General features: G+C 42.2%; 1 protein-coding gene across 1 annotated transcript in view; it reads right to left on the bottom strand.

Annotated features, from left to right (window-relative positions):
• Positions 1 to 839: 839 nt before the first annotated feature.
• Positions 840 to 21,443, bottom strand: part of LOC126242201 (uncharacterized) — a 90,747-nt gene continuing 70,143 nt past the window's right edge. The window contains exons 2-3 of the mRNA XM_049948069.1: positions 14,129 to 14,281; positions 840 to 4,320 (exon numbers count right to left, since the gene is read on the bottom strand). Of these exons, the coding sequence (XP_049804026.1) occupies positions 4,022 to 4,320; positions 14,129 to 14,281 (452 nt within the window). The 3' untranslated portion in view covers positions 840 to 4,021. The remainder of the gene's footprint in view (positions 4,321 to 14,128; positions 14,282 to 21,443) is intronic.

Genomic DNA, 21,443 nt, shown 5'->3' with positions numbered 1-21,443 from the left:
TTACAGCACTGGTCGAAATAGTTAGGGGAGCATCTGACATGTAATAAAAGTTATAAAAATAATCTAATAATTCACTCCGAAGTGAAACATATGAGGATGTACTTTCAGATACAGAATAATATTCTAGCACATCATACTGCTTTGTAATTCGTGTTTATATCACTCCAAACACCAGAGTGAATTACTGCAATGCAGTAACAACTCTGAGACCTAAGCAATCACACTTACTGTTCTCTAACATGTATGTGTCCACTGTGACTGGCCAATAGTGCTTCGCAGTATGGATACAATAAGTATTATGCGCAACATCACACTAGCCAGTAGTGCAGGTAGTGAATGTTGTATCGTTCTGTCAGACGTGTTTGTTTCAGAATATGAGAAGAAGCATTCCAACACATTTGAGAAGGTTTTTTGCAACACAGACTGATTAGGAAAATGTTTTAAAATGTTGTTGAAGACTGTTTTAAAGAACTTAAACGGAATTTCTGTGAGTAAGTACTACTATAGAAAATTAACATACCAATAAAGCACTTACACAAAATGGTTGAGTGTTTGTAAAGTTGCCTGTGTCAGTTGTGCTTATGTATTGACACTTGTATGAAAAAATAGCACGTGTGTAATGCCAACACTGTGCAAGGTTGTTGAAGCTTGTTTCTCCACACACCTCCTCCCCTTGCAGCAGTCTATATGTGTTGGGTTGAGCCTACTTCCTCCGCTCATAGCTCCCTTCTCTAATAGCATTCTGAACAAAGAGTAGGTATATTCTTTCAGGCAGGGATACATTGGAATGTACTTGCGGTTTATTGAATTTAAAAGTTATTTTTATTTAATTGAGGCAAACCACATCTGTCGACAGTTTCAACTAAAAACTAATATAATATCAATTATGTTACATATTTACTTTGAAATTACAGGAATCAGCACATAGTGACAGAATATTTAGGATATATTAGCCAATGCATACACATTGCAAACAGGTGACAAGTAAAATGACATTAGTAAAGGCATATGTCAGTACAATCTGTTTAATTGGCTACATTGAAATACAGAAGTGAGAAATGTATCTTTAGAAATATCAAAGAAAGATTGTGCTCTATAGAGAGTAAACCACAATGTCTCTTATCCACAAATTAGCTTAAAAGTTGTTAGAGGGATCCCAAATAAGTGGATAATATTGTACCTAGAAGACAGACAGCAACTGGTGATTTAAAAGCTTGGTGACATTAAAGAAAATGTTATTACAGTAACAACACATTTATCCAATAAATTACCAATAATGTATGGAGTGCCATAAGGCTCTGTCTTAGAACCTCTATTGTTCCTCCTTTACATCAATCACTTAAATGGCTTTTTGCTAATGACACCAGCATTTTAATAACAATTGCTGACAAAATCTCTATGAAAGTAGTAACAGATACCTCAATGTCCCTAGTTACTAGCTTGTTTCAAAAAAATAAAATAATAATAAATAAGAAATTGTACTTATGCATTTCCACTCATCTCCACTTGTACAAGAATTTGATACAACACCGTATCTTGACAACAGATTACTGAAATCATTTGCTGAAACAAACGTTCTAGTGATAAGGGTACACTTTAAAGTTGAATTGCCATGTGAAAGAACTTGGAAAAAAGGTTTTAAAAGCTTGGTAGGCTCTTTTTGTGTTAAGCAAAAGTGCAAGCAACACAATAGTCATTCTCGCATATAACACATATTTCAGTTCATTACCCCAATAAGGGGTTATCTCCTGGGGAAACTCAGCCACCAGCATAAAAATCTTTAGGATGCGAAAAGAGCAGTCAGGGCTATCTCCGACCTAAAGAGACTGGAAACATGTAGACCACATTTCATATACCTGAAAATAATGATATATGAACAGAACCTGTTTGCAAAAAAAGTATCCTTTAGACAGTACTGGATATCTATAACAAAATAAACATGTCCATGGCCACAGTGCAAGAAACATCAGACAGTTGGGGGAGGGGGTATTGACTTGGAGGAAAGACCAAATAGCGAGGTCATCGGTCTCATTAGATTAGGGAAGGATGGGGAAAGAAGTCGTCCATGCCCTGTCAAAGGAACCATTCTGCCATTTGCCTGAAGCGATTTAGGGAAATCATGGAAAACCTAAATCAGGATGGCCTGACATGGGATTGAACTGTCGTCCTCCTGAATGCAAGTCAAGTGTGCTAACCACCGTGCCACCTTGCTCGGTCAAGAAACATCAGTAATACACATGTCTCAGTGTAGAACACTATTGCATCATGCAAGTGTTTCACAGGTAACAGTTAAAGTATTCAACAGCCCAATTAGTGAGTTAAAATTGCAGCGAAATAAAGATACATTTAAATATAACCTTAAGTCATTTCTGATGAAACAGTACCTTTATGCAGCACAAGAATTTTTAAATTATAAAAAACAGCTGAGTAAACTGAATATGTAATATGGTTAAATTGAAATTCTGTTTCTTAAATGTACAAAATAAATGAAGTATGTGCATCTGGACGCCTAATAATGCTTTATAAATTAGAGTATAGATGCGAGAAGAAACTGAAAGAAAAATTATGAGTGCAATACAAAAATAGTAATGATAAAATTTTAGCAATAATGAGTGGAACGTTACATGTACTTTCAAGGCGAACGATGATAAGGAGAGGAAGAACAAGACAGAAACTAATGGACAGTGTCAGGGAGGAAATGATAAAGGCATGGAAGTAAAGAAAAAAATGCAAGACAGTAATGAACAACAGCTATTGATGAATGGTTCACCCTTCTGTACGATCGCTATTTCTCTCGCTAGTGGTCAGTGCCCCATCACCGTGTGCACATCAGTCTGGGTTAGGTACGTTAGATGATCATCATTATTTAGAAAATATCGATGACGGGTGTTTGCAAATTAGTTTCAGCATCGATAATGAAGTCTTTGAAATAACATAACATCGACATCAAAGAGAAAAAAATCGACCTTCGATATTGCCACTAAGACTTAACTTTTTCAACATTTAAACGAACTTTTTTCTGAACATGTCCCTTAACAACTCCAGTGCAACGCCTTTTCGACCGTGGGATGTGTTATTGGGGAGCTGTATTTGAATATTTTCGAAGGAAAAAAGGCAGGAATATGGACTACTGATGTAAATAAGTGTGGAATAATGTCTTTCATCCATTCAGTTCATGATTCCATGGTGTCAACTAGAGTGCCCACCATATTTTTCGATTTTTTAAATTGCTAAAAATAATACGTCTAATTATGCAACTGAATTTTCCGTTAATAATGTAGGATTACATTTGAGCTTCGCAAATGTAACTACTTATATTAAAGAAAACAACATATTCACAATTAAGGTTCTTCCGGTGTTTCTTTTTATTAGTTCTCGAATAATTTTACTTTTTCCGTTTCTTACTTTGAAACTCTTTTATTTTTACACAGGCTATGTCAACGTTAATGATGATTACAAAGTGATGACACTGGTGTACAAAAGTCGTATTTGCATCTGAGCAATGTCAGTGGTTGTTAATACTTTATTACCTTTCAATTTTATAACACTTTGTTTTTTGCGAAGTTCACTACAATAAAGGGGGAGAATTCTGTGGTACGTTAAATATAGAAGCAGCAGTAAGAATCGGTTTGTACCTCGATCGTCACTGATATAACAAACAGGTAACAAAAAAGCATTACAGGCTGTAGACAATGACTTGTGGGATATGTAACGTTAATTTTTGCTGTATTTGTAGATTAATGAATATGATATTACACGTATTGTCATGTTGCTCTTTACGCCGTTCTGTATGTTCGTCATTTTATATTGATATTAAAAACACAGAGTTTATTATTAGCTATCGATGTTTCGATATCGACGATGAAATCGAACTCAGCGTCCATGATCTGGCAACACGGCATGTCCTTACTCTCGTTAGTCGGCGAGGTGGTGTCCAGCCGCAGCCGCCGCCAGCGCTCGCTTCGTGGCGCTGCTGCAGCTGCCCGCGCTAGGCGGCAAGACCGACTTCCGGCCCCTCTGGCTAGGCGGCGAGTGCCCGGCCGGCGACCGCCGCCATTACCGCCGCCAGCAACGCCACCCAGCGGCCGTAGGCCGGCGCGACTGCGCCTGCGCCGCTACCTGTGCCGGGCACGATGAGCGAGCCCTGCGCACCCGGGTCGCGAATAGCGCCGCCGCCGCCGAGTGAGCTGAGGCCGTCCCCGGCGTTGCACAGGTTGGTCTGGCAGGAGCGGAAGTACGTCTTGAACGAGTCGTCCTCTATTACTGTGTCCTTCAAGCTGGGCTCCTCCGCACAGCCGCGGAAGAACGAGTTCACTTCACCTGCAACACGTCGCCATCTATAAGGGCTCGTCCTCGACTTTGTTTTTATTACACATCGTCGAATTCCAAAGGACTGCTCTTTACTGGTGTAGCGCAGACGCAATTCACAGTTAAAGGAATATACAGACTGATTCCGTGACGATGTTACGAACTTTCAGGGAAGATGGAGAAGAGTAAATGAGTCAGTCAGGTAAGGGACACTGGTTATAAGCGAAAATCTTTCTGATACCTCTGACAGTGGAATACATGTACCGGCACTATTATTGCTAAGATGGTACAGTTGTTGCTAAGATTGTAGGGTAGGCAACTTTCAGAAGTGATAGTATGGACCAAAACTAGAAAAAAAAGTCTAGTAAGCAAGGCGTCTAAAGTGCATACCTACTGAGCTATGAACACATGTTCGGTACAAGAGATGTGTTTCACAGTGACAAAGATGAATAAGTGCTCATAGTTCTGAAGACATACGTTTTAGAGTCCATATTTACTGGAGATTTAGTTCTTGTTTTCGTTCGTATTATTCTATCGCTTGAGCCTTGTCCCGCAGTTACGCAGGGTCAGCCATCGTTAATCAGATTTGGCATGTTAATGTTGAAGGGGTGGCCGGATGCCCTTCCTGCCGCCACCCCGTACCCCCCCCCCCCCCCCCGGATGGAATTAGTGTACCCCAACTGTCTGCATCGAGTGGAATCTATGGAGTAGCGGGATGTGTAAATCCGCCTAAAAACCACATCCAGGCTGAACGGCACATCGGCCCTCGTCGTTAATCAGCCGGGCGGATTCGATCCAGGGCTGGTGCGCCTAACCGAGTCCAGCAAGCAGGGCGTTAGCGCTCTCGGCTACCCTGGCAGGTTGTTTTCATTCATAGTAACTCCTTCAAAAATATGGAAACGAAAGAGGTTGCAGGAGAAGGATGTGCTCCACAGTATCGAAGGTGAACAAGTGCTTATTCCCCTTTAGGTATGTATTTTGAAGCCCATGTTTACTAGACATCTTTTTACCTGTTTTGGTCAATATTGCCATCGCTGAAAGACGTCCAACCTACCACCATAGCAAGAACAGTACAATCTCAGGAAGAGCAGTACCAGTACCAGAACGATTGTTACTTATCCTTGTCACATTTACCCTTTTCCATCATCCCTGAAAGTTTGTATCGTCATCACTAAATCACCCGGTATAGAAGGTCTATAAAATGGAAACAAACTTGAGGACAATTTTATGGATAAACAGGAAGAAGTTGGTGGAAATGCAGTGGGAGAGATGATGCTGTGAGAAAATTCGATACAGCACTGAAAGATCTTAGTGGAAACAAAGCCCCTAAACAGATTACATTCCTCTGAGATCCTTGAGAGTCGTGACAAAACTATTCCATCTGGTGTGCAAAATATGTGAGACAGGCAAAATACCCACACACTTAAAGAAGAATTTAACAAAATCAGTTCCAAAGAAGGCAGGTGCTGACACGTGTGAATGTTACTAAACCAACAGTTTAATAACTCGTGGTTGCAAAATACTGACTCGAACTATTTACAGAAGAATAGGAAAACATAGAAGCAGGCCTCGGAGAAGATCACTTCGCGTTGCAGAAATGTACAAACACTCGAGGCACATATGACTTATCCTAGAAGACAGGCTGAAGAAATGATTTGGAGAAAGCTTTTGACAATACTGATTAAACTACACACTTTGGATTTCTGGAGATAGCTTGGATAAAAATGGGGAGCGAAAGTTTATTTACAACTTGTACAGAAACGGATTGCCATTACCAGAGTGAAAGGACATTAAAGGGAAAGCGTAGTTGAGAAGGGACTGAAGCAGGGTAAAGCAACCAAAGAGAAGTTAGGAAAGGGAGTTAACCGTCAGAGAGAAGAAGTAAAAAGTTTCATGTTTGCCAGTGACTGCCACAGTTCAAATGGTTCAAATGGCTCTGAGCACTATGGGACTCAACTGCTGTGGTCATTAGTCCCCTAGAACTTAGAACTACTTAAACCTAACTAACCTAAGGACATCACACACATCCATGCCCGAGGCAGGATTCGAACCTGCGACCGTAGCAGTCGCACGGTTCCGGACTGCGCGCCTAGAACCGCGAGACCACCGCGGCCGGCGACTGCCACAGTAATTCTGTCATGGGAGGCAAGTGACTTGAAAGAATGGTTGAATGTAATGGATTGTGTCTTGAAAACAGATTTTAACATGGATACCAACAAAATCAAAACAAATGTAATGGGTTATAATCGAATTAGGTTAGGAAACGGGGAATTGAAGCAGTAGACGAGTTTTGCTATTTGGGTAGTAAAATAACTGATCGTGGCTGAAGTAGAGAGGCTATAATGTGCAGACTGGCTATGATGAGGAAAGCATTTCTGAAAAAGAGTCATTTGTTAAATTCTAATATAAATGTATGTCTTAGGACGTCTTTTGTGAAGGTATTTCTGTGGAGTGTAGACTTGTATGATAGTGAAACATGGACGATGAACAGTTCAGGCAACAAGGGAGTGAAAACTTTTGAAGTTTGGTGCTATAGAAAAATACTGAAGATTAGATAGATAGATCGAATAATTAATGAGGAGTTACTGAATCGAACTGAGGAAAGAAGAACTTCATGCCTCAACTTCACAAAAAGAAGGAATTCATTGATAGGACACATCCTCCGAAGGAATTGATAGTTTGGTAATGGCACCAAGTGTGTGTATGGGACGAGGGGTGGGGGGGGGGGGGGAGGTGTGGACCACTGACCTTGAATACAGTAAGAAGTTCAAAGGGATGTAGTTTTCAGTAGTTATTCAGAGCAGAAGAGGGTTGCACATGATAGAGTAGCATGAAGCGCTGCTTTAAACCAGTCTTCACAGTGATGACCATCAACAGCTCATTGTGTAATTTTTATTATCGGGAAGAGTTTCGAATATTTTCCAAATGGATTTAAATAATGGCATTCGATATTTCTAGAAATACTTAGATTGATTGAGTTTTGAACATGGGTTGCTTAGTTCAGTGACCATTGTATAACTTTAAGTTAAACTAAATAAGCCCCGGGCACAATTTTTAGTCTTTTGCCCAGGTTTCAACACTTCTATGAATGCCTTCACCAGAAATTAAATATTCAAATTGGTATGTCATGTATAAGATAAATATCAAGCAAGAAAGGCTTTAGTCACAAAAATTTTAAAAAGAATACATGAAAGCTGAGCCACTATGGGCTGCTCATACCTATAAAGGTCTGTTGCTACCTGTGGCTTTATAGATATGAGCAGCCCATAGTGGTTCGCCTTTCATGTATTCTTTTTAAAATTTTTGTGACTAACTCCTTTCTGGCTTGATATTTATCTTATATGTAACACGCCAATTTGAATATTTAATTTCTGGTGAAGGCACTCATCAAAGTGTTGAAAGCTGGTCAAGAGACTAAAAATTGTGACCGAAGGTTTATTTAGTTTAACTTTATATTGGTTGATGTTTTTCTAGTAGGTAGTACCTAGTCTTAAGGCTTGTGGTACAATTTCATAATCTATTATCGAACCAATGCCAATTGCAACACCTAACAACATACTTTTTAACTTAACCAGAAATTTATAACAAGTGAATTCCATTTCTTTAAAACTAAGACATATTTATGACAACAGAACAATATTGTTGACTGCTTGCTGATACCATTAATACCATATAATCCCTCCGAAATTGTTCTTTATGATCCCTGTGAAAAATCCATGCAAGTATTTCGAATGCTGAAACCAGTTTAATTCATCATCCCATATTTTGCTAATATGAATTGAGAATTAGTAGCAACTAAAGACAATAGAAGATAAGAGGTTTCTTGAGAACCAACTCATTTGGCTATTTCCAAAATTGAATCACATATGAACAAGTGAACAAGAGAACCAGTTGTATAATATTCAGATGCAATTAAAAGACTGTTGTAAAAGCAGCATATATTCAGCGGATGCTAGAGAACTGAAGACCATGTTTTTATGCATACAATTGTAACCCAAACACATCAGCTGAATTGATGTTACTAAAAGGTAAATTAGAATACTAAATCCTCCAAAGCTTCAGAAGTATTACTCACTCGAATAATCTGAGAGCAGTTTCGGAATCACTGAAAATTCCTTTAGTACAGGACATTTTACGTATAAATTATCAGTTCTTTTAAATTTCTCTAAATTTATTTGACTACCTACATACAGTTTTGAAAGTAGCAGCAAGTGAACTGGCAGTTACCGTCCTATATCTAGGCTGCAGTTACCACCAAAAGGTAAACGGCTGCGCTTGGAGCGGTGGAGTGACCGGGAAGCATGGACAGCTAACTGTATTCAGCAATGATTTGAAATTCTTCACTACGCCGTATGACCAACGTTGGCGGGTGTGACTGCGACCAGTGTATGTGCCTCGTTCTTCCAATTTTTAGGAGAGTTACAGCACAGTTACTCCTGGCATCATGTTGCGAGGGGCCGTCAGGTATGGCTTCAGCTCGCGGCTGGTAGAGAATGAAGGAACTCAGATGGCAAAACGTTATGTCACAGACATCCTGGGCCCTCATGTGTCACCTCACGAACGACAGCACCGTTGTGCCAGTTTTCAACAGGACAATGCTCTTCCACACATGGCCCACACATCTACGAATTGTCTTTGTGATGCTGAGGTACTCCATCGCCAGTAAGATAAGAAGAGCTGCCCCAGTAGAACATGTGGGAACCATCGCAAACATCAACTCTGTCCCACCGCAAGTATCAAGGATACCAGAGAACAGTCTACAACAGTTGTGGGCCAGTTTGCATCAGGAGGGGTATGCTATGGCTCTACGACACCCTTCCAGATCGAATCAGTGCGTGCATCCAGGCCAGAGGGGGTGCAACGTCATACCAACAAGTGGCCTCATATTGGCAAGTTCTTTGCAATTTTGACTCGATTTTGTACTCACCGAAATTACATCACACACCCTCTCAAACCCTGTAGTTTCAATTTAATGTTATCCATATTTTGCAGCTGAGAACCTGACTGTGTTCAGCACACAGGAACTTCGAACAAAAACGCCTTCAGTCACGACGTTTTCGTGTTTTATTAAATTACACAGTGCGTTTCGGACGCTGCGGATCAATCTTCAGGCGCAAATCGTCTAATACATAATTTACTTTAGCTCTTGAGTGGGGTGAAATACATTTTACAAACAAACAAGAAAGAACATTTTTAACATTTTGAGGTCAGCATACGTTGGTTCGTTCATACTGTTCATACTGTTGTCGCACATCACGTCATGCGACGTGCACTGAAGATGGACCCACAGGGTCCGAAATGCATCATGTAATTGATTAAAAGACGAAAAAATTGTGACAGAAGGCGTTTTTATTCAAACTTCCTGCAGTTTCATTTCTTTTCCTCTTCCCTTTCTGGAGCTTCACTGTTTTTGTCTTGTATTTTATGGCAAAGAGGCCAATCCTTTTAATGTATTGTCTCTCTCTTTTCTTGTGAAGCACAGCTAAACTGCTAACAACAAATACAGTAGTTCTACATCTACATCTATACCTACATAGATATTCCGCAAGTCACCGTAAGGTGTGTGGCGGGGGGTACCTTGTACCCTCTATTTGTCATTTCCATTTCTGTTCCACTCGCAAATAGAGCGAGGGAAAAATGACTGTCTTTACGCCTCTGTATGAGCCCTAATTTCTCGTATCTTATCTTTTTGGTTCCTATGCTCGATGTACGTTGGCGGGAGCAGAATCGTTCGGCCGTCAGCGTCAAATGTCGGTTCTCTAAATATTCTTCATAGTGTTTCCCGAAAAGAACATCACCTTCCCTCTAGGGATTCTCATCTGAGTTCCCAAAGCATCCCCGTAACACTTGCATCTTGTTCGAACCTACCAGTAACAAATCTAGCAGCTCTCCTCTGAATAGCTTCGATGTCTTCCTTCAATGCGACCTGGAACGGATCCCAAACACTCGAGCAGTACTCAAGAGTAGGTCGTCCTATACGTGGTCTCCTTTACAGGTGAACCACTCTTTCCTAAAATTCTCTCAATAAACAGAAGTCGACCATTTGCCTTTCCTACCACAGTCCTCAAATGCTCGTTCCACCACATATCGCTTTGCAACGTTACACCCAGAGATTTAAACGACTTGTCTGTGTCAAGCTGGACACTAGTAATAGTGTGTTCGAATATTACAGGTTTGTTCTTCCTACTCATCCGCATTAACTTGCATTTTTCGACATTTAGGGCTAGCTGCATTTCATCACACCAACTGTAAATTTTGTCTAAGTCGTCTTGTATCTTCCTACAGTCACTCAATTTGGACACGTTACCGTACACCATGGCATCATCAGCAAACAACCGCAGGTTGCTGCCCACCTGTCCACCAAATGATTTATGTATATACAGAACAACAGATTTTTGTTAACTATTGGTTTGACCTGTGTAATTTTCCAGCTTTTAGGTTCGGGTCTTTCGCCCAGCGAGAGTCTGTATCATTTTGTTAAGTATGGACGTATTATATCAGCATACTCTGAAATGAGCTATCTACAAAATGTGACTGCGGAGGAAACAATTCGACACTTAGTGGAAGACTGTCCAAACAGAGCGTACATGGACCCTTCAACGATTTCCCTGCAGTAACAGAAGAGGTATTTAAATATATCCACAGCTTAGATATTTATTTGTAACTAAGTTTTATTCATAATACACCGAGGTGACAAAAGTCATGTGATAGCGATACACACACATAGAGATGGCGGTAGTATTGCATACATGTAGTAGAAAAGGGCAGTGCTTCGGCGGAGTTGTCATTTGTACTCAGGTGATTCATGTGAAAAGGTTTCGGACGTGTGATTATGGCCGTAGTACGGAAATCAACAGACTTCGAAAGTGGAATGGCAGTTGGAGCTAGACGTATTGGACATACTATTTCGGAAATCGTTAGGGAATTCAATACTCCGAGTGTCAAGAGTGTGCAGAGAATACAAAATTCCAGGCATTCTCTCTCACCATGGACAACGCAGTGGCCGATGGCCTTCACTTAACGACCGGCGTTTGCGAAAAGTTGTCAGTGACAACAGACAAGCAACACTGCGTGAAATGACCGCAGAAGTCAATGCGGAAAGTACGACGAAGGTATCCGCTAGGACAATGCATCGAAATTTGGCGTTAGGGGGCCATGGCAGCAGACATCGACGCGAGTGTCTTTGCTAACAGGACGAGAGCGCCTGCAGCGCCTCTACTAGGCTCCTGACCATGCTACTAGAACCCTACACCACTGCAGAACCGTGGCCTGATCAGATGAGTCCCGATTTCAGTTCGTAGCAGCTGATGGTGGGATTCGGGTGTGGCGCAGACCCCACGAAGCCGTGGATCCAAGTTGTTGACAAGGCACTGTGCAAGCTGGTGGTGGCTCCATAATAGTGTGGACTACGTTTAAATGGAATGGACTGGGTCCTCTGGACCAACTGAACCGATCAGCTGCTTGGAGACCATTTGCAGCCATTCATTGACGTCATGTCCTCAAATAATTATGGAATTTTTATAGATGACAATGCGCCATGTCAACAGGGTACAATTGTTCGCAGTTGGTTTGAAGAAGGCTCTGGGCAATTCGAGCAAAGGCTTTATTTATTGATTTATTTATTTACACGTCAAGTTCCGTAGGACCAAACTGAGGGGCAAATCTCCAAGGTCATGGAACGTGTCAGTACATGAACTTACAACATAAAAGTAATAACAGATAAAAATAAATGTTCATGAACCTGAAAGAAAATCAGTCCATAAGTTTAAGCAAACTCTATCAGCAATACAATGAGAATCATCTTAATGTTTCAAGGAACTCCTCGACAGAATATAAGGAGTGACCCATGAGGAAACTCTTCAGTTTCGATTTGAAAGCGCGTGGATTACTGCTAAGATTTTTGAATTCGAGTGGCAGCTTATTGAAAATGGATGCAGCAGTATACAGCACACCTTTTCGCACAAGAGTTAAGGAAGTCAGATCCAAATGGAGGTTTGATTTCTGCCGAGTATTAACCGAGTGAAAGCTGCTTATTGTTGGAAATAAACTAATATTGGTAACAAGAACCGACAATAAGGAATATACATATTGAGAGGCCAATGTCAAAATACCCAGACTCGTGAACAGAGGTCGACAAGAGGTTCGTGAACTCACACCACTTATTGCCCCAACCGCCCGTTTCTGAGCCAAAAATATCCTTCTATAATGGGAAGAGTTACCCCAAAACATAATTCCATACGACATAAGTGAATGAAAATAAGCAAAGTAGACTAATTTACGTGTCGAAGTATCACTCACTTTCGATACCGTTCGAATAGTGAAAATGGCAGCATTAAGTCTTTGAACAAGATCCTGAACGTGGGCTTTCCACGACAGCTTACTATCTATCTGAACACCTAGGAATTTGAACTGTTCAGTTTCACTAATCATGTGCCCGTTCTGTGAGATTAAAACGTCAGGTTTTGTTGAATTGTGTGTTAGAAACTGTAAAAACTGAGTCTTACTGTGATTTAACGTTACTTTATTTTCTACAAGCCATGAACTGAGGTCATGTACTGCACTACTTGAAACCGAGTCAATGTTGCATACAACATCCTTTACTACCAAGCTAGTGTCATCAGCAAACAGAAATATTTTAGAGTTACCCATAATACTAGAGGGCATATCATTTATATAAATAAGGAACAGGAGTGGCCCCAACACTGATCCCTGGGGCACCCCCACTTGACAGTACCCCACTCAGATCCCACATCACAGCCATTATCATCATTGTGAATAATGACCTTTTGCTGCCTGTTGCTAAAATAAGAGGTGAACCAATTGTGAGCTACTGCCCTTATTCCGTAATAGTCCAACTTCTGGAGCAATATTGTGAGATCAACACAGTCAAATGCCTTTGTTAAATCAAAAAATACGCCAAGCGTTCGAAACTTTTTGTTTAGCCCATCCAATAGCTCACAGAGAAAAGAGAATACAGCATTTTCAGTTGTCAAACGACTTCTAAAGCCGAACTGTACATTTGATATCAAATCGTGTGATATAAAATGAACAATTAACCTTACATACACAGCCTTTTCGATAACTTTTGCAAACACTGATGGCATAGAAATAGGTCTAAAATTATCTGCATTATCCTTTTCTCCCTTTGGTCAGCCAGAGCACCCGACATGAGTCCCACATAACATTTACAGAACATAGTCGAGAGATTAGTTCGTGGACAAAATCATGCACCGGCACCATTTACCATTTTCGTAATCATGGACGGCTATAGAGGCAGCATGGTTCAATGTTTCTGCAAGGGACTTCCAACGACTTGTTGAGTCAATGTCACATCGAGTTGCTACACTACATTAGTCAAAAACCGGCCCCGGTAGCTGAGTGGTCAGCGTGACGGAATGTCAATCCTAAGGTCCCGGGTTCGATTCCCGGCTGGATCGGAGATTTTCTCCGCTCAGGGACTGGGTGTTGTGTTGTCCTAATCATCATCATTTCACCCCCATCGACGCGCAGGTCGCCGAAGTGGCGTCAAATCGAAAGACCTGCACCAGGCGAACGGTCTACCCGACGGGGGGCCTTAGCCACACGACATTTCATTTCATTAGGCAAAAGGAGATCCGACACGGTATTGGGAGGTATCCTATGACTTTAGTCACCTCAATGTATGTACATACGAACTCTGTTAGCCTTAACGTTATATATATATATATATATATATATATATATATATATATATATATATATATATATATATATATATATTACGATGTGCACCAAACGATAAATAAATGAATGAAAACAGCACAGTGAGAGCTGTACTCACCAGTGGAGCGGATCTCCTGCCGCTGGATGGTGCAGTACTTCTGCTCGGTCTTGCAGGTGACCTTGGGACTGCCCGACGTGACCATGTCTGGGCTGTCCACACACGCCTTGCTTTTGTCTCCCGCGGAGTACACGCACGAGTAACAGATGAGTCCTGTAATGGAGATCTCTGGTCAGTCTCAAACGTCACGAAGAAATTTTAAGTTCAAAAACAAATCAACAACCGTCCACAACCATGACACTTGACAAGCTTATATTGTCATCAAGGCCTAGGGCAAATACACTGAAGCGCCAAAGAAACTGGTATAGGCATGCGTATTCAAATTCAAAGGCAGAACACGGCGCTGCGGTCGGCAACGCCCATATAAGACAAGAAGTGTCTGGCGCGTTTATTAGATCGGTTACTGCAGGTTATCATGATTTAAGCGAGTTTGAACGTGGTGTTACAGTTGGCGCACGAGCGATGGGACACAGCATCTCCGAGGTAGCGATGAAGTGGGATTTTAACGTACGATCATTTCACAAGTGTACCGTGAATATCGGGAATCCGGTAAAACATCAAATCCCGACATCGCTGCGGCCGGAAAAAGATCCTGCAAGAACGGGACCAACGACGATTGAAGAGAATCGTTCAACGTGACAGAAGTGTAAACCTTTCGCAAGTTGCAGCAGATCTCAATGCTCGGCCGTCAACAAGTGTCAGCGTGTGAACCACTCAACGAAACATCATCGACATGGGCTTTCGGAGCCGAAGGCCCACTCGTATACCCTTGATGACTGCACGACACAAAGCTTTACGCCTCGCCTGGGCCCGTCAGTACCGACATTGGACTGTTGATGACTGGAAACATGTTGCTTGGTCGGACGAGTCTCGTTTCAAATTATATCGAGCGGGTGGACGTGTACGGGTTTGGAGACAACCTCATGAATCCATGGTTCCTGCATGTTAGCAGGGAACAGTTCAAGTTGGTGGTGGCTCTGTAATGGTGTGATCTGTGTGCATTGAGAGTGATATGGTAACTCTGATACGTCTAGCTAGGACTCTGACAGGTGACACGTACGTAAGGATCCTGTCTGATCACCTGCATCCATTCTTGTCCTTTGTGCATTTCGACAGACTTGGGCAATTTCGGGAGGACAATGCGACATCCTACATGTCCAGCATTGCTACAGAGTGGCTCCAGGAACATTCTTCTGAGTTCAAACACTTCCGCTGGCCACCGAACTCCCCAGACGTGAACATTATTGAGCATATCTTGGATGCCTTGCCACGTACTATTCAGAAGAGATCTCCATCCCCTCGTACTCTTACGGGTTTTGCACAGCCCTGCAGGATTCATGGTGTCAGTTCTCTCCAGCACTACTTCAGACATTAGGCGAGTCCACGTCACGTCTTGATGCGGCACTTCTGCGTGCTCGCGGGGCCCCTATACGATATTAGGTAGGTGTACCAGTTTCTTTGGCACTTCAGTGATTTTCAAACTGACAAGGAACCCCTTGAGTGCGTGGTTGAAAGTTCTGCCTTTACTAAGGTTCATTTGAAAGTGTTGCGTTAACAGTTATCACAGGAGAAATATTAGCTTCTAATGACTCACAATGTGTATTAGGACGGTGACAGAAACTGAGTGTCCGAGAGGTGTAAAGATCAACCTTGTATGGGATGTATGTATTACACTTCACGAAATGGACATCGTCGATAATCAAGAAATGTTCAAAACAAAGCATTAACTTGCACAATGAACACCTCCCTCGGGCATTGGTGTGTGTGTTGTCCTTAGCGTAAGTTAGTTTAAGTTATATTAGGTAGTGTGTATGCCTAGGCACCGATGACCTCAGCAGTCTGGCCCCATAGGAACTTACCACAAAAAAAGTAGTGAACCACAGTGATCACAAAGGTTCGCGCCATCAAGATCGAAAACGAATTTCTTGGGAAATACGATCCGTGTAGGACGCTCAGCTAGGTATCTGGTCTTGAACAAGCACATAGAATCATACTGGTTAACGGGGTGATGAGAACTAATGAAATGTGATGGCATGCAACCGAATGCGAAACAGCCTGTCGTGGGACTTCTCGTGAAACTGGTTGCCCTTAAGGCGTAGCTGTAGCTAGTGCGATAAACAAACATCCGGTGGCGGAATTTGTCTAGTGGTTCTAATTGGTATGAATTGAAATGTCACACACTTTTCAGCATGTATAGTTTGCTCCAAAGAGGTATGATTTTTATACGCAGACCAGGAAATCAAGCGAGCAGGGCTCATACCGTAGTTGTAGTTCTCTCACGCCCATTTTCCCACTTTTGTTTGCTGTGTCGTAAATATTCCCTACTGCCCTTGCAAGATAACGCATACGAGAAAGAATCGTGTGCGTCAGAACACCTCCAACTTCTCGCAGCATAGTAAATAACTTTACAGCCAATTTACCCTCCAGATTAACAGTCGACACAACGTTAAACGAACGCATTAAGAGACTCATGCTAGTCAATCTTGATACAACTCACTTGGTGCGTCTAATTTCTAGGTGTCCTTTCACATGCGTTTCCTCTTCATATCTCAATTGGTCGCAGTTGAAAGAAAAATTGGTACTGAACGACGGAATAAGTCTGTATATCTCAACTACAAAATTTCGGGCTGGTTCCGCAGTTTGCTGTGCATCGCCAAGTTGATGCTTTGTTTGAAATATCGTTAACTTTCGCCTTCCAAGTGTGTTGCACTGTTTGAAGCTATGCAACCATCCTCTGTATGCCTTGGAATCACTGTAATCTATGTGGTGCACAATCTGATGTGCATAACGTTAGTAGGTCACTAACAGGCACATTCTGTAAATTGTATCGAGTACCCTTGAAACGCCCATACACCAGTTTTTGTAACAAGTGCGCCTTGTTCTCCCTTGAATACCCGTAGTTTTCCTTATGCACTACACGGTCATATTGCTGCGGACATGTTCGAAATCTGATCGTAATTGTTTTTTCACTGTGCTGCGGTTGACCTTCCCTGCACGTAATTATGTGTAGAACCCGTACTTTGGACAACGATTGTTCTTTAATACGTCTCACAAGAGACGGGATTTGTGGCTCTCTGCCGCCAAGGATCATGAACTACGTGCCTAGTCACCTGTTTCAGTATCACTTTCACTTGGTAAGTACGTGTCATCATCATTGTACCGCTCATGTTCATTGTCCGCACAGTCGAGCGTATACAACACCACTGACTCATCTTGCAGAAACGCTAATATTTCATCTGCCACTTCTTTCTCACTCTCAAAATTCCTTGGGTTTCTTTCTGACGAAATACCAACTTCAGCTACTGTTGTAGATCTAATGAAATGTCTCCTTTGTTTATCGTTGCCATTGCTGTGCATTACACCAACACCACTAGCACTACAGCACTGTTGTGAGTTACTCGCCGAGTAAGAAGTTCAACTACGCTACGTAGCCTCATACCGTGTTCACCCTCGGTGCCAATAGCAGCCAATATTGTGGTTGCACGGTATACAATATGAGGGGCGTCGAATGCCGTAAACAACATTGGTCTTTTGCGACTTTGCACTCAAGGGGTTCCTAGTGCGATAAAAAACTCTAGTTAGGAAACGAAACGCCTAAGTCAAAAATTACGCAGCCAAATATATCGAAGGATAGCTCTGCTGGTGGGATGTGAAAAATCTACGAACTGTTAACAATAGATATTTAGCGACTAATATTGTAGAGCTGGGAGGAGTCATTGTCAAAGAATTCTATGGAATCGGATTAGTCCAGTAATTTTTCAGAACCTTCCTCCTGAGCAAACTGGATTCCGTTCAGGACGGAGCTGCACTGATCAAGTCTTATCATTAACAACATCTATTGAAGCAGGACACTAAATGAAGCAAAAAAAAACATCAGTTGCTTTCGTCGAACTAAGTTTAGAAGCATGGACTGCTTTATAAATTATTGCAAATTGTCCCATGCCAACAGACAACAAAACTAATTGACAACATGTTAATTGGAAGGGCATTTACTGCGATTACGCAAAAAGACACCAACTGCCCAAAAGTATTGAATAAAGGTTTGCCACAGGGATCCGTCCTTGCTCCTCTCTTGTTTACTCTCTATATATCAGATATCCCTCCAACACAGTCCAGAAAGTTTGGTTATGCAGAGGACTGGGCAATAGCTGCCTAACACAAAGCTTTTGAAAGAACTGAAGAAATCCTAAGTTCTGATCAACATATCTTAAGCCACTATTTCCGCAAATGGAGGTTACAACTAAACTTAAATAAAACAGTAGTTTCAAGTCTTCATCTGTCCAATAGATCGGCTCACAGAGCCCTCGATGTCTATTTCGAAGGAGACAAACTTCATCAAAATATGCACCGAAAATACCTTGGGATCACGTTAGATAGGACGCGTTCTTTTAAGGAGCACTTGACACGAACTTCTGCTAAGCTCAAAACCAGAAACAACATTCTCCATAAACTCTGCGGCTCACGTTGGGAATCGTCAACGAAACTGTCCGGGTATCAGCACTCGGTTTGGTATACTCAGCAGCAGAGTACTGGGGGCCTGTCTGGCTTAATAGTCCACACAAAAAGATAGACGCACAACTTAACGAGGCCATGCACATTGTTAGTGGCTCAATACGATCTATTCCCACACATTGGCTACCTATCTTGAGCCACATTCCACCTCCCGATGTCAGATGGAAGAGCGCGCTACTGCGTGAATACCAGAAGATCGCTAATAACACTGATCTTTCAATGGTGGACGACGTATTCCCTGCGGAGAGAAAAACACTAAGATCAAGAAATGCCACTCTCATCACGGCCAGGACTCTCATGGAAACTGAAATTCAATCTCATCGATGAATGGAAACGCTGCTGACAACAAAACTGTTCCCCACAAAGCCTAAAGCTGTCCTGCATCCAGAAGAAACCGCCTGGCTTCGACCAGTCTCGGGCAATTTGGACTATCTTGAACCGCATCCAAACGGGCTACAGACGATGCGCAGACACTCTCTGCAAGTGGGGCAAATCTTCATCAGCATCCTGTGACTGTGGTACGGAGCGACAGACAGTTGCTCATATTGTATCGACATTCCTCGCACGTGCCTACAACGGTCCTTTCGAAAATTTCCTCACAACGACGAGTGATGTTATAAAATACATAAAAGGCCTTGGTGTACATCCATAGCTGTTGTTATTTGTGTTATTTTATCCTGGACAGCTGTGCTTAAAAGTTGGTGTGTAGTAATTTGTATTCTTTGTACATGTGTCCTCATACGATAAATAAATAAATGTAGAGAAGGGAAACTCAACCATGAGGGGGGCTGGGCCGATGGAGGACGGGGCAGGGAGTAGGGCTGGAGAAGAGAGCAGGAAACCCAACTATTGCAATGCAGATGGTGTGTGTTATGTTTACTGACTTGGCCAATCCTGATATGAAGGGCTGTAAGACTGCAGCCTGTATCCAGAAGCTGAAGTGCACGGTAGTAGTAGCTAGTTTTGTTCATCTGCACATCTCTTTTACAAGTATGTTGGAAATGTCCTGGTATTACAATTTAAGAACAAAAATAATTAAGTAATTCACATATCAGATATTTAAGCATTTACAGATCTATCGTGACAGGGATGCGACTCGTAGTTGGCTGTGGGTTTATATAAGGAACCATCCTAGAATTCCTGTGAATTAACTTAGGGAAACCATGGAAAACCTAAATCAGGATGTCCAGGTGAGGATCGGAGCCTCCACTCTCCAGAGCACAAAACCACTCTGTTTAAGACAGTGCTGTCTCTCGTTCGGTTTATCCTTAGTGTACAATATTGTTGTACAAATAAGTTATTTAAAAAAATAAAAGGCTACTGTTACACTTTTCATTCATTCCCCCCACTCCCCAGTCACTGCACGCACTATACAGGGTGTTACAAAAAGGTAAGGCCAAACTTTCAGGAAACATTCCTCACACACAAATAAAGAAAAGATGTTATCTGGACATGTGTCCGGAAACGCTTAATTTCCATGTTAGAGCTCATTTTAGTTTCGTTAGTAAGTACCGTACTTCCTCGATTCACCGCCATGATTTCATACGGGATACTCTACCTGTGCTGCTAGAACATGTGCCTTTACAAGTGCGACACAACATATGGTTCATGCACGATGGAGCTCCTGCACATTTCAGTCCAAGTGTTCGTACGCTTCTCAACAACAGATTCGGTGACCGATGGATTGGTAGAGGCGGACCAATTCCATGGCCTCCACGCTCTCCTGACCTCAATCCTCTTGACTTTCATTTATGGGGGCATTTGAAAGCTCTTATCTACGCGACCCCGGTACCAAATGTAGAGACTCTTCGTGCTCGTATTGTAGACGGCTGTGATACAATACGCCGTTCTCCAGGGCTGCATCAGCGCATCAGGGATTCCATGCGACGGAGGGTGGACGCATGTATCCTCGCTAACGGAGGACATTTTGAACATTTCCTGTAACAAATTGTTTGAAGTCACGCTGGTACGTTCTGTTGCTGTGTGTTTCCATTCCATGATTAATGTGATTTGAAGATTAGTAATAAAATGAGCTCTAACATGGAAAGTAAGCGTTTCCGGACACATGTCCACATAACATATTTTCTTTCTTTGTGTGTGAGGAATGTTTCCTGAAAGTTTGGCCGTACCTTTTTGTAACACTCTGTATACACAATGTTTCATAACACTACACACACTATCAGCAGACTTCAAGGCCGTTTTGTCTGCTGCAGCTTCCCATTTGGTAGCCTGGAAAACTGATCACGTATCCCTCTACAACGAATGAGATATTGAGCTCAGAACGAGGATAAAATGTTAGTATTATACATGGTCCAGTCACATTCATGTGGACCAGTGCCTAATTCGTGTCAGCATGCAATAACCACTCACCGAACGGCAGGTGGTAGCACTAGCAGTGCAGGGCATATAAAGCGCACCGGAGTTGTCGTCGTAATGCGGAAACGGAGCGATTTATCTGACATCCAAGAGGACATGATGACTGGTTTTCGGACCAAGGGTGGAATCATTTCAGAAAAGCTACGTTCGTAAACTGTTCGCATACCGCAGTGGTTAAAGTACACTGTGCATGTCAAAATGGCTCTATCCAACAGCGGCAAGGCAACTGCAATGCAACACAGGCCATAGGCGACAAGGGTGAAAGACGGCTGCGGAGATATGTATGGGAGAATAAAAGTGCAACTGTCGAGCAACTGACAGCCCAGGTGAAACAAGGAGCTACCAGCAATGCTCCCTCGACGACCGTTCAGCGAATCTTGCTGCGTGCGGGCCTCCACAGCAGGGTCTGATTCATGTAACCTTGCTG

The sequence above is a fragment of the Schistocerca nitens genome, chromosome 1 (assembly GCF_023898315.1).
Source record: "Schistocerca nitens isolate TAMUIC-IGC-003100 chromosome 1, iqSchNite1.1, whole genome shotgun sequence".
Lineage (NCBI taxonomy): Eukaryota > Metazoa > Arthropoda > Insecta > Orthoptera > Acrididae > Schistocerca > Schistocerca nitens.
Note: the sequence above shows the minus strand (reverse complement) of the source record. Positions and strands in the feature narration are given on the sequence as shown.